Source organism: Eutrigla gurnardus (genome assembly GCF_963514095.1).
Source record: "Eutrigla gurnardus genome assembly, chromosome: 10".
Classification (NCBI taxonomy): domain Eukaryota; kingdom Metazoa; phylum Chordata; class Actinopteri; order Perciformes; family Triglidae; genus Eutrigla; species Eutrigla gurnardus.
Window position 1 is genome coordinate 2,586,884 of NC_139924.1, and position 14,725 is coordinate 2,601,608.

The 14,725-nt window shown below is 43.1% G+C and overlaps 1 protein-coding gene across 1 annotated transcript; it reads right to left on the reverse strand.

The window, feature by feature from the left end:
- Positions 1 to 7,999: 7,999 nt before the first annotated feature.
- Positions 8,000 to 13,766, reverse strand: linc.pou2af1 (lnc RNA pou2af1). Its single transcript, XM_084019897.1, has 5 exons — positions 12,554 to 13,766; positions 10,681 to 10,781; positions 10,226 to 10,277; positions 9,206 to 9,513; positions 8,000 to 8,560 (listed from the first exon to the last, which is right to left on the reverse strand). Exons 1-5 carry the CDS (start codon positions 12,558 to 12,560, stop codon positions 8,210 to 8,212), a joined length of 819 nt encoding a protein of 272 aa, XP_083876023.1. The 5' UTR covers positions 12,561 to 13,766; the 3' UTR covers positions 8,000 to 8,209.
- Between the last annotated feature and the right edge of the window lie 959 nt (positions 13,767 to 14,725).

The window sequence follows — 14,725 nt, forward strand, 5'->3', positions numbered from 1 at the left end:
ATCTCAGCAGAAACATATTTTACATATTTTATCTGTCTGATAGCAAGCTACGCTACTCTCACGGCCAAGTTTCAGAGAAACAGCTGTCTTTAGGGGAAAATATCTATATTGGGTATATCTGAGATGATTTTATTTAGGGATATTTTTCTTGTAACTGGCCAAAATAAGATCATGTGATCATGAAATTTAAATCATTTATATTTCAGTTTCACCATGGCCTGCCCCTTTAGGAGAATAACGGCAGGTCCTGAACAGGCGGCAACCTCCACTTCTGAAACGTGAAACCATTGCTGAAGGTCATTAAATCTGCACTCCTCTCTGGTTGTATAGAAGTCTATGAGAAAATGGTCCTACTTCTCCCTGCTGGCCACCAGGGGGCGACTCCTCTCTGGTTGTATAGAAGTCTATGAGAAAATGGTCCTACTTCTCTCTCGATGTATTATCTCAGTAAACATTGTAAACATGAGTTTATGTCTCAATCTCTAGTTTCAAGTCTTCTTCAATCCAGCATGAAGTTCATTTCGTACATTATGGTCCATTTAGAGTCCACCAGACCAGAAAGCAGGGGATGCTTTAGGGGGCGGGGCTACCTGCTGATTAATAGGTCACTACCATGCAACCAATGCAGTTGCCTGAATGCCAAAACTGGAGGCTTCAAAACTGTAGTCCACAAACCAGTGAGTGACGTCACCATGACAACGTCCACTTCTTACAAACAGTCTATGTTTCTGAATCTATCACCTCCAAAGGAAGAAGTGAACACAAATTATGACCATTTCTTTCCTCCATCATTATCCAGTAAAAACTGGATCTCTTTTTTCACAAATCACATTTCTTTAGACTACTTTAGCTGGAAACACATTATTAATTCAACAGACTTCCAAACGTTCACACCCTCTGTCTCTATGGTAAATGTGCTTGGAGCTGCCTGCTGGTTTTGTGTGCTCATGGTGTCTGACCCAACAACTCCAACAGAGAGTCCTCCATTTAGGGGATCATCCATCCATCCATCCATCCAACCATTGTCTACCGCTTATCCTGTATTCAGGGTCGCGGGGGGCTGGAGCCGATCCCAGCTGTTCCTTGATATCATATCAAGCATTTATTAAAATATTTATTCACTTGAAAGTTTTGAACGTTCGTTATTTAGATATAGTTAAAAAATCCTGCCGGTTCTGTGATGTTCTGCATCACTTGATGCGTCGATTGATTCAAAAGATTTCACACTTTCAGTGCGTTTGGAGCTTAAAGGCTGAAATAAAGTGGCTTTTAGAGATGTGTTTAAAAGTAGATAACAATTTGCATGTTAAAATTGACTTTCTAATCTGCTGCTGTATGATTGACAGTGTTGCTTTACAGCCAGGTGACTTTTGGAAAGTGGATATCAATGGACCAAATGTCAGGGTTGTATTCTGGTTGTTGGCAAATGGTCCAAGGGAGGTGGCCAATCACAGATAACAATGATTAAATGGATCACATCAAACTGGTAAAAGCGGTCCCATCCCAGAGGAGGACAGCAGGAGGCCCATCCTCCTTGGCAACCCACACCACTTCTCTGTCTGGCCTGAAGGTGTCGCTGTTGGAGCATTTTAATCAGGATTTCAATAATGGTGTGTTTTCAAAGAAGCGAGAAAACCAGTTTATAAATTATACTTTCGATGTAGTATTTATTCAATCCAGTTACTCATTTCCTAATCACCATTATGATTAGGAAAGAGCCATTTATTTTCTTCTTGCCCCTCAAAAATAGATGAGGAGCCTCTGATTCAGACAGACATGATGAGAAAATGAAAGTGTTTTTGAACATCAGAGCATGTAAACATGTTAGAATCCCCAAATGCAAGTAATCTGCCTCATATCAAAACAACAAAACAACAAAACAAACATAACAGGTACATAACCCTCGTCCTTTCTCAGAGCCCGAGGAAGAGCAGCGGTTTTTCATCAACCTCCAGCAAACACACAAGGTCAGCATGTACGAGGAGCGGGAGCGATATCCACGTCCTCAGTGGACCAGAATGCAGCTAGAAATGCTGTGTTCATGTCATAATGGCTGCACTGTATGTTTGCATGATTATGGTTGGATGTCACAAGTCAGCTGACACCTCCATTAGATAGCACACGCGGTTGTCAGAGAGCTGCTGTTTCTGTTTGCATCCCTCACTGCAGCTCCACAAGGAAACCTCCTCACTTGGACTGTGGGAACCTTGTTACCTGAAACACTGTGAAAGCTGTCCTTTATTACCACGTATTGGTCACAAATAAAGCTACCCGCCATCAGCTTGAGTAAGGATAATCAGTCACACATGAGGAGCTGGGCTCTCATTCACAACACACACCTTTCTTTATTTTTCTACTTATTACATCTTCTGGGTCTGAAAGTTTGGCCCTTAACTCCTTCAACATTTTTTTACCTGTTCACTCACTTCAAACAGAATATTCAGATCAATTGGGAATCGACCGCATCTATTTTTCTAATTGATATCATCATAATCAAACAGATGACAGAATCTTCAAAAAATCCTCAATATTCACACTTTTTCAAGCATTTTCAAAGCTCATCACTCACACTTCCAGATAGAAACTCAAACATTCAAACTGTGATACGTTCACAAAGATTAGGACTTTGTTACAGCATTCATATCATGTTTTTGCACGGTCGCAGTTCAAATATTGGTCACTTAGCTTTTCAACAAACCCTACCTTATTTCACTGTTTCTTCCACAAGGTTCACACATAAAGCTTATATGATATGATATGAATGCTGTGACAAAGTTGAAAAATATTCTGGACATTATTCAAAGCGTTCAAAGGCAGCGATCCCCATTTGACTTCAGCTTGTCAACAGGAAGCGTTCACAATCACAACTTCCGAACTTGCCTTGCCTAGTTTAAGAAATGATGCTCTTAATTGTGGAAGAAATATGTTACTTTCTATTCACAATGTGGCATTTATAAATACAACAACAACACAAAACTGTGTGGAACCCCTAAGCTTAATGTGTGAACCTTGTGGAAGAAACTGAAGAAAGAATAAACTATAAAACTGCAGGATTCAATTTCACTCTCCATTTCAGATGATTGCTTAATACTAATTACAAACAGTGTCACAGCATGCATTTAAATGACCTATGATGTGATTTGGTCTGCTACTCTTACACACAACAATGGGTTGAGCCCGGGGTGAAATGTTGCCAGGTTGTGGCCCCTGCCAGCAGCAGAGAAACAGCCACTGGTTGCAGCCTGCAGAAGGGGGAGGAGGAGGGTGGGACGGCTCCGGCGGCCCCCGAGCTGGAATGCAGCAGCATGTCTGTCATTGGATCATAAATATATCATACGTGTCACATATTCTTCTTAGTTCTTTATCATGATTTGAAGTGGAATCTGACATCTCCATTCCCAAATCTAGTTATTATTCTCATTATTACTATGAAGAGGAATTCAAGATCGATTGCTCATTTCTATAGTGATTATATTGTGACGAAATGCAGTTATATTGGTCCCTTTTTAAGAAAAACACAAAAACAAAAGTATGTTTTATGGTGGAGGAGACGGAGGAGGAGGAGATGGAGGAGGAGGAGGTGGAGGAGGAGTCGGACTCTTCTCTAGCAGGGTGAGCAGGTTTGATTTAATAAGCTTTGGGCTCTGCAGTGGTGATAGGAATCCCGGCTCTTTAAAGGGAACTGGATGTATACACTCTACACACAGACGTAGTTCTGAAAATGATATTTAACTTCTGCTTTAAACAGATATGCAACACACGGATGAGGCTCATTAAGCCTGATGAAACGATCAGGAGGAGGGCCCATAAACTAGACTAAATGATCATGTAAACACAGATGAATTCACTGAGAAAACAATAACAATACATACGATGAAGAAGAAAACATTGAGGTGATTAAGAAAATCTGCAGCAGATCTTGTAGCCTTCCTCCAAATAATACCTGAACCAGAAATCAGAAATGTCATATTTCCCTCCACATGTCTGACCATCATCTTCTGCAAATTAGTTTTTTCTTGATTTTAATAGAAACTTCACAGACAGACAGACTTTCACTTCATGTTTGCTGCAGAATCTGGGAAACATGCGTTAGTTAGCCTGTGTAGCCGGCAGTAAACACTACATGACATCATTATGAATTTGTCAAAGGTGAACTCATTCACTGCTCTGGCATGGCCACAGACCTGGGGTCAGCCTGAATGAGGTGTATTTGACTAATCCTCCCGGTGTAGTAGCCTGCAGCGCTGACAGATAAGCGAGATGGAGACGCATGTGTTGTGATGACTCTCAATGGGGTAGACGGTGTGAGCCGCTAATTCTCTGCTTTCTCATCAGAGGCTATTAGAGCTGCATCAGACACCTGAAGGGGGGACGCATGTCAGCACACACACACACACACACACACACACACACACACACACACCCTCATACAGCCTTGTTGAACCACTTGCCAGTCTTAACAATACACACATTTACCTCCAGGGTCACTCAACCCTGGAGGTAAATGTGTGTGTGTGTGTGTGTGGGGGGGGGGGGCTTGAGCAGAGTTCAGGCTTGTTTACAGTAAGAGATCAGAGTAAGGGGCTGCAGACAGATCAGGTTAGGGTGGACCACATCTTGATCTGTTCCAACTCTGTTTGTTTGTTGTTTGTCAGTTAGGAGCCCAGAGTCCCGGGGCCCTTTCACCTTAATGTCACAGGACCCTGCTCTCGTCTCTGTCTGCAGCTCACCTCGTGCCTTGCAGGGGATTTCAGCTTTGACATTCAGCTCTCAGTTAGGCTCATGAGTAAATGATAAAAAAAAACACGTTGTCAGCCAGGCTGTAGTCGGGTCCGGGACCACGTGGAGCTGCAGACCAGCAGGTCTATGTTTCAGGTTGAGTCATTAGGAGCTTTTCACAGCTAAATCAACCACAGGGGCTCAGTGTCATCAGAGCACTGCTCCTGCTGGAAGTTAGATTTCACTTTCTACTCAAAATAAGGCATTTTAACTACAACGGGAGAATGAGTGCTATATACAGTATGTCCGTAATGCATAATAAACATCGTTATAACATGTTATAATCTGCTCATATAAGCACTCACTGGCAGATATCATAATAGTAAATTAAGTTGAGTGCTAACAATAATCACATTAGAATGAATTATATCAGTGATTTTAGAGTTGAATATATAGAATTATAATGATCCTTGCAAAACAATGACCAGCAGTTACCAGCAGAAGGATTATAAAAGTCATTATAAAGTGTTTTATAATGTCTTATAATGTTATTGTAACAAATCATTATGGGTATTGATATGCTTATTTATATTTCTAACAGATTCTTAGGCAGGGAGTTATGGCGGGCCCCACTTCATACTATAGGCCTCGATAGTTCACGTATCTGCATATGACAAACATCCCCCCAAATAATAGAAATTAGTCTTTTCATAGAATGTTTTCAATATTCAGGTGGAATAAACATATGATTGTGTTATAGATTGCTGTAATTGAAAACCATGATGGAGTTGAGTTTGCCTTTTTGATGGTTTATGTTGAATTTTTATTTTGCCAACTTAATTCTTTTGAACACAGGCATTATTCTGAGAAGCCAATCTGAATGACTCACAGGGGCCCATTCTCTGCTCTACGGGGCCCCCCACCCCTTCACTGTCTGTATTTACGCCCCTGATAAGTATGTTTAGAGACACAGCTGTTCCAGGAGTCCCAACCTTCTGGGAAAGATGGAGTAAAACGAGCACAACAAAAGCTATACATGCTTCTAAACCTGAAGCATTCGTTTCACTCTCGATTTCAAATGGCTCTCCTTTCTTCTGATTACAGCCTGTATCACAGCATGCAAATGAATGACTGGCCTATGATCCCATGATGTGATTTGGTATGCTCCTTATATGCACAACAATGGGTTGAGCCCGGGGGGAATGTTGCCAGGTTGGTGGGCCCTGCCCTGGTGGCAGCTTGCACTTCAGAAGGGGAGGAGGAAGGTGGGATGACTGCGGTGTCCTCTGGGTGCCCTCTGACCTCACTGCTGAGTCTGCAGCAACATGCCTGGCTTTGGGCTCCGACATCTTATTTGGATTTTTAATTGAAAGTTTAACAGTTTGTTGCTCCATTCCATAATAGTTGTATCCTTGTTGTACAGATTATAAAGCTGTCTGAGAACATTTGTGATTTGGGCTCTATACATAAAATCAAACGTTATTATGAGTATTATTATAAAGATATGTGTAGTATGTCCAATGACAACCATGTAAGTCCAAATAAAAATATTTTTAGATAAACTGAAGAATAACGTCTTCCTTTATAGGAACTAATCAATTAAAAGTACAATTTATCTGAAAAATGCTGAAAACACCTGTTTTTATCAGTTTGGAGATACATGTTTTTCACTATATTGCTATGGTTAGAATAAAGTAACAATCAGATATTTTAATGACATGATTTATATGTTGTATGCATTCATATTTACTGTCAGAAATCGTCAACGTTTTCCAGGAAGTTTTCCATATCCAAACAATGAATTTGGTGATTTGAGACATTATGACCTGGTGGCTAACACAATGACTTCTGAGATTGCTCTTGTTACATTCTTCAATGATATTTATCAATATAATATAAAACAATGGCTGAAGTTCAGTCTTAGCATCATTAGAGCTCAGAGCTGCATTCAACTACACCTGGCACAGTGTTAAACTGGTTTGAATTAAAGGTCATGCAGGGACTACTTTGTGGCTCTAGGTGACATCTGAGCGGACACATATGACATCCGGAGTCCCCCAATGATCCACTCTGGGGCCGCTTCTGTTTAATATCTAGGTTCAAGGTTTTTAATTGAAACCATTACAAAGTCAGGCTACTGTCACCGTAACAATACATAAAGGATTAAAGGACTTATGTCTCAGCAGAATTTGGAAAAACTTCCATGCATTTATCTTCTATAGACTGGACCACTGTAACCGGGTTAGGTTTATAAATAAAACAAAAGAAAAAACAAAACATGATTAGATTCATAATGCTGCTCATTGTGTCCTCACTGAGACCAAGAAAGTGGATCACATCAGTCCAGGTCTGAGGTCTTTACTCTGGCTTCCTGTCAGTCAAAGAATTGATCATAAAACCCTAAATGGTTTGTGTCTCATTTGATCTATGAACCATCTAGACGTCTCAGGTGGTCTGGTTCAGGTCACTACAAAAAGAATGAGAAGCAGCGGTCTGTTGTTACGCTCCATATGTCTGGATAAAACTCCCAGAAGCCTGCAGGTCAGCTGAAGACATTTCTGACTTTTATTCAATCTTTTCTCATGCTGTAACTTTTATTCTGGGATTTGTTTTGGTTTCTACTCTCTTGGATTTTCTGATTTTATTGCTTTTTCTGTTTTTTTCCACTCTGTTTCTTTCCAATTTGTTTTGATGTTGTAATGTAAAGTGCTTTGAATTGCAATTGAATTGTAATTGAATTGTCGCTGAAATGTGCTCTATAAATAAACGTCCCTGGCCTTACCTTAAGTGTTGGTTTGGATTCTTTTTGAATGAATCTCAGAAAAAAATATTTTGTAAGCATCTAACCAAAATGGTGTATTAGTTATATACATGATAGTCAGTTCTTCATGTTGGCATGATTCATATTGAACCCCTCAGTAAACATCAGAAACGTCTTCTCTTGCATGTCTTTCAGTCACGGTGAACGTCCTCCCAGCAAGTTCAGTCAGATCTTTCAGGATTCCTTCACATCAGTGCAGAGTATTGCATTACAGCCCAGTTCAGCCCTGACACGTTAGCCTGCGCTCTACTGTTACTCTCCTTCCTCACGTCGGCTGTTTTCTGCATTTACGGTAAACCAGGGGGACCTGATGTGGAAGATAACTCATTGGACCAGATGCTGGTGAACGTGACCAAGTCCTTACTTACTGATGCAGCGCCTGTGTGTCAAATGAATGTTTACTTTGACCTGTGTCTGTTTAATGAATGCTATAGGTCAACCTATAAAAGAGTAAACACATTGATTGAATACATTTTTATTTGCTACTGCAACAAGTTATACGTATGAAAATATTTTTTTAGTAAAAAACGAGTAATTGATACAAAAATATCGGCCTTTCTGCCCATTCAGCATTCATCATTTCCTTTCCACCAAAGCAGGAGCCAGTAGAGTGAGATGCAAAGCGAACTATTTACAGTCAGAAGACAAAACCATCCTGCCCAAGTTTCATCATAGAACGTTGTAACACATTTCAGAGTTCATCTGCAAATCCCTCCTCAAATAGTTCTCTTCCACGGGACAGGTGTAGGGATAGTCTGTGGGGCTGCAGTAAGGTGCACATCCGGGGCCAGAGAAGCTCTCCTGCTGCTCGGGCCAACAGTGGGACAAGCAGTAACAGTCCTGGAGGTTGCAGTGCTGATAGTGGTAGTGCTCTGAGGTGAAGCCGTGGTAGCTGGACTCCATCCTGTTGGGCGAGTCGTAGCAGGAGGAGGAGGAGGAGGAGAAGGAGTCCTGTGGCGAGTAGCTGTTGTGATCCATGGGGTTGCAGAGCTTCAGTGACTCCGGTGAGGAGCAGGGAGGCTGTAGGAGGAGACGGCGTGAGCGAACGGATGAGGATTCATGTCAAAGTGACACCAGGACACAGGCTCACCAGGGAGCACCTGTGAGTGGTGTTTTTTTTAGCTTTCAGCGTTTTTGCTCTATTTGCAACTAGTCTTGTTCGGTTTCTCATCACATCTGCTTTGTTTTTGCTTGATCAAAGCATCCAATAAGGGCTTCAGAGGAACAATATTCTCATTTTGGTAATATGGAAATGAGCAATACACTGTATTATTTTATCACGCAAAAACAAGCAGATCTGATGTCAAACAGAACATGATGAGTTACCTGCTGCAGGCAACACAAAAACATGCACAAGTCACTCAGCTCTCTGCTAAGAAGAGGCAGACCTCTATTAACGACATATTCATGTATATTATTACTGTGACACCATTAATACACCAGTAAACTGAGACATGGTGCTATTCGGCAAACATTACCAAACTGCCTTTTATTACAAATAGCGACATCAGTGTGCATCACAGATTTGCTCTCAATTGTTGCCGCCTAAATTGCATTATAATAATGAATATAATACGAAGAGATAGCAATAGTTGCCATGTTATACATGTATAACAGATACTGTTGTATCTGATGGAGCGTGGTGTGTCAGCGGGAGAAACCTACCATGCCATGGCCATAGTAGTCCGCATCAGAGGAGAGTCCATGGCACCAGGGCAGCGGGAAGGTGGCAGGGGGGGGCGGGCACGCGCTGTAGCTGCTGCCGGTGGTGGTGGTGTTGTTGTTGTTGTTGTTATTGTTGTTGCAACTGTAGCCGTTGCTGGGCAACATCATGTCCCCGAACTGCTGCTGGATGTCGTGGAAGGCGCTCTCCAGCATCTGGGTGTTGCGCGAGGCGTCCAGCTGGAAGGCTCGCGCTCCGCAGCTGCTCGCGTCCGCTGGGGGGACGGCGGGAGGAGGGTCCGCATAGCGACCTGGCGGGATTCAGCGGGAAGAAATCACAATCAAATATCTCCCAAAAAAAAAGGCAATAAAAAGCGCAAGTCATTTCCCAGGCTGCGGGTTCAGCGGTGCGTGTCTGTTCTAAACACGTCGGCTGCGCACCAAGCGGACTAAAGGTCTCAGGTCATGTGCAGCATTTCAAATTAAAAGCTGTCAATATTTCCCCAGCCGAGTACATGGAGACCGCCACCGCGGATAAATGGATAAGAGGCATCTAGAAAAGATGCAGATGTAGTCTCTGTGTGGTGACACACAGGAAGCCATTTAAATAGACCTATAAGTTCACAGTGATGTCATGACAACATCATCCAACACATTTGAATGTAGCCTTCGTTTATAAGAAGGGACCTGCGCTTTAGGAATTAGGCTTTCAATAGGTGACTAGAATAACATAGACTTGTGAGTGGCTGAGGCTTCCATGTGAGTATTTTGCTGGTTTCATGGCAGGCTGCTGTCCACCCCCAGGACTGCTAGGCTCGTTTTCTTTTACTTTGCTATTTTGGATGAATTCTCTACGCTGCAGCCACTGAGGATTTACCATCATATGACTAAACTATGGGATTCATAGTTGTGCTTCTGGCTGGATGTGTCGTGGTTACTACAGGTTTAGGTTGATCTAACACTTAGATAGGTTTATTTCTAATGAAGCAGTGGACTTGGATATTTGCTGGTGCGTGAACGTACCTGGAAACGTGGCCGCGCACAGATCGTGAAGTTCCGAGCATGCCTGGGATATCTGTCCGCCAGGGAGGAAGAGGAGATGCATTAAAGACTTTCTCACAACATTCGGATTTCACTTTGACTCACATCTTTTTTGTTCCGATATTTGGTGTTTTTCATATGCAAATCTGTGTGTGTGTGTGTGTGTGTGCGTGTGTGTGTGTGTGTGTGTGCGCGCGCGCGCTTGATTAACGGCTTTGTTGAAAAAAAAAACATTTGGGTGTTTTCTACTGGAAAGGTCGTCAGTAATGATTAACAGGAGCCGTTTATTATTTATTCTCAGGCTGTGTCCGCCAGTGGAGACGCAGGCGGGTGCGTTGGAGAGAGAGAGAGAGAGAGAGAGGGGGGGGGGGGGGGGGGAGAGAGAGAGAGAGGGAGAGAGAGACGGGGGGTGGGGGTGGAGGGGGAGGGATGGTTACCGTTTTGACGGTTTTGCTGGTGGCTTCCCGGGCTCGGTGCCTCTGCAGCAGCTCTTTCACCGTGGTCTTCACCCGGACGCCCTGGTACACCCGCGGCTTGTCTGCGTGGAGAGAACAGCGTGCCTCATGTTTACTAAACACTGGAGGAGACAATAGCCGAGTCTGGCTCCTCTCTCTCGGCCCCACACCCACCTACCCCACCCTCCCTCATTTAAACCCACAATGTGTTCTTCAAATCCCCCAAAATAAAAGTGCGATTATTATTCTGTCTCCTTAATAAAGTGTTCATTAATCACAGTGTTGTTCTCCTCTCCCTGCACCCTCATGAATGTTGGACATGTCGACTATAACGTGTTTTATTAAAGACTGACTGTAGTTTACACGGTGTTGTTGCCTGCTTTTCAACTTTTTAAACGCGCATTATCAGCGGCGGTCAGGCTCCGGACTCTTCCGGTGTCCTGAGCCCCGATCCCCTCCGCGTTCCCGGTCAGAGCGCCCTCTTTACGGCAACACAGGGCTCCGCGCTTCCTTCTGCGCCGCGAGCAGCTCTCTGCCTCGCCGCCCGGACGGGAACAAAGGGACGCGGCACACAACACGGTACCGTAAGTATATTTACTTCCACGAACTCATGTACGACACGATGATGTTGAAATGGCCAACCCGGACCGTTTAGAGGTCGGAGTACGCGGGGATCGCTCGGTAAAGTGGGAGAAAGGCGCCCGGGGCGTCTGCGTAAAACAACAACAACAAAAGAACGAGTCCGCGGATCGATCGCCGCGTAGAACGTGAAGCTTTGCTCGGGGGAAACGCGTTAAAGTTGTCGGTCCGAGCCGCAGTGTTACAAGACAGGGGGCTAGGTGAAGCGGGCATGTGGGTGAAAGCAGAGCCGCAACTCTCCGTGAAAACGGCTCGGCTCGTTACGCGCTTCGCCTCCATGTTAGCGGCGTCTGTAGCCGCGCCGCCGGGCTGCCGGCTCACCGCGACGCGGATACCGATCATGATTTCATCGCTGTCTATAATTCAAACATCCAAGCTCCAATCTGATGTTTATTCAACCCCCCGCGCCCCCAGTCCCGGTATGTTTTCTGTGACATGCGACGGCGTTTCCACCGGGAGAACGCGCCGTAGTCTTCCTATAGGCGAAGCTCGGTTAATGAGTCCACAAAGGGACGTGTCGCATAGGTTACACGTAATTTAGGCCTAAAGGCGTATTTGAATGTAATCAGGAGTGGCAGCTCGTTTGCAAAAAGGCGATTTGATAACTGTGAAACATCATCTGATAAATATTCATACGGCTAAATGCTACTTCGTGATTTGTTTTAAATGTGGCAAATAGTTAAAGAGGACAGACACATCCCACTCTTCTTCCTCACAACGTGCTGTTACGCACACGCAGCCGGACACGCCGGCTCCGGCTCAGATCACACTTCTACTAGTTATCGATCTTTAATGATACAAACAATGTCTCGCAAATGCTCATCTGCATGTCCGAGCGTGTAAACAGCCGGCGGAGCCGCGCAGGGAATCAGCCGCAGCGTCGGTCACGCTGCGCTGCACCGTTTGGATAGGAGAGCCGAGTCCTGGTCCAGCCAGCAGCCACACAGGTGGCATTAAAATACCCCCTTTAATCATCTGCAGTCTAACTTCCATCACCATCTCCTCACATGTTACTCACTGTTGAATTAAAATGAACATCCATAGGAAATAAACCCTCCCCAGTCTGCACATGCCTCAGGTCTGCGTTTAATCTTGTCACTAAACATTCTCCCTCCATGTTCTCTTTTCTTTCTTTTTTTTTGTCTTTTTTTTTTTGTCTAACAGGACAAACTGCGACAAAATGATTTCCAGATGAAAATGGGATGTGAAAACTCACCAGACATGATGGCTGAGGTGAAGAGAGGATCCCTGGAGAAGACCTGTGGGACTCCACAACGTCCTTTTCTGCCTCAACAAAATGGCCAAGAACGAAATTTGTGCAAAAGTCTCCAAAAATTCCAACACAAACGTCTTACAGCAGAGCCAGAGCATACAACAATATTGTAATATAGCTGGGGACATAATAGTTTGAGATTTTCTCCCTCCATGCCTACTATTTAAAACCCCTAGAACTCAATGATTTGACAATGATTTGATTGCGCGTTACTTTCAATTTGAATATTCAGAGGCAACCGAGTTATATCGATTTTTCAATAAAAATCACTACGCATGGACATTGTATAGGCTCTACTTTAATGTAATATAATATTATTTCACACTTTGACCAAAAAGAAAGCATACTTTTATTAATTTTATCTTCCTTTTGCAATATCACAGCATCACACCCCCTCATTAAGCACTACAGGTCTAAGTGCTCCGGTGCGCAACTTTTAACTTCGACCATCACGTCACATCGGCCGCCACACGTTTGCTGAGGCCAGTCTGCACGCCGACAATATACCCAAACATATCTTTAAGCTTTATTTCAGAGAAAAAGACATAAATGTGGCAAAGAAGTGGGCGTGGCAAAGGGCAGTAGCCATCTTTGGCATCGCAGGCCTCGAGCTCCTCCAGCAAGTGTTGTGAGTGAGCTCACCTGCTGAAGGCTGCGGGACAGAGCCACCGGCACCGCGCTGCTCCCCCTCTATCAGCATTTATACACTTATTACAGAATGATCAACATGTCCCACACTTCACAGTCATGATCCACCTTCTTAAATCACAAGCAGATCACCTTCATCCACATTCACCTCACATGATTACAGATAGGAATCATAATCATAATCATAATAATACATGCTTTATTTTTGGATAGGGACAGTGCACATTAATGAACATCGAAAAAACAGATTATAGCAAAACTGCTCATTTGTATCTGTAGTCACTAATAAAGTAATAATAATACAAATAAAATATACAATTAGAAGAGACAGGAAATAAATCAATACAGTACAATACGAAGAGACAACACAATATATTACACAATCAGGTATGTCAGTCATGTTCAGGTCTCAAATCCAAACAAATATTTAAAATAGATATTTAAATAGAAGTTTGCTTTCAGAACTCCTGTTGAGTATCAGATGGCAACAATATGTCCACACCAGCCTGGGAATGTGGCTGTATGGACTTTAGTTACTCATGTTTTTATTTGATATGAGACACATTATGAGTAGCTAAATTATTACAAACAAGAACCAACTTAATGTACACTGATTATGTCCTATGTAGCCAGCTGCAAACATCTGGGGAACACGTGTCTCTCTAACTGGTCAAACACGATCCATTATTAGTCCTATAATGATTATCATAGGCCTAATAATTATGACTATTGTAATTATTATTTATACAACTAGAATATGACTATTAATAGCAGCAACAGCGCTAGTAGTAGTAGTAGTAGTAGTAGTAGTAGTATATCCCTTCTCTATAAAGCACATGTGAGGTTTTGACTAATATGACTGTATGACTTATGACTAGCACTCTGTCATGAAGTTCATCTCTTCATCATAACCAGCTCTTCTTCTCCGTCCTCTTCTCTCCCTCGTGTGTTCCTCCTCCTCGGTGCAGCGCGGCGGTGATGTTGGCGCTCCCCCTAGTGGCCACGAGTCGGAACGTCTTCTCGCAGCTCACCTGTTTGCTGCAACATACATTTACTTCTACACGTTTAACGAGGTGAATTGAGTGATTTACGTTTTTTGCTCATATTTACAACAATCTGCATCCCCTAAAAAGCCCAACAGCTCGTTCAAACACGTGTTTGGACACGTGCTGTAGAAAAACAGCGGTATATACAGTAGAAAGCCTTTCCAGCCAGTATTTGCCCTTACTTTGAAACATCAATACAATCCTTCCAAAATCCTTAATGCAAGGGAACGTTTTCCTTGAGAAATTCAGCTCATTGAAATGTCCACATAAACTCAACATCAGGTGTTAGGCCTCCTGTTCATATTTCAGTTGAAACTAATCTGAACCTGATGAAAAAGAAGAATTGTGTCGGACAAGTGCCGATACAGCAATGATTTATTAAATTATATAACACAGCAGGTATGAAGATATATGGAAGGGT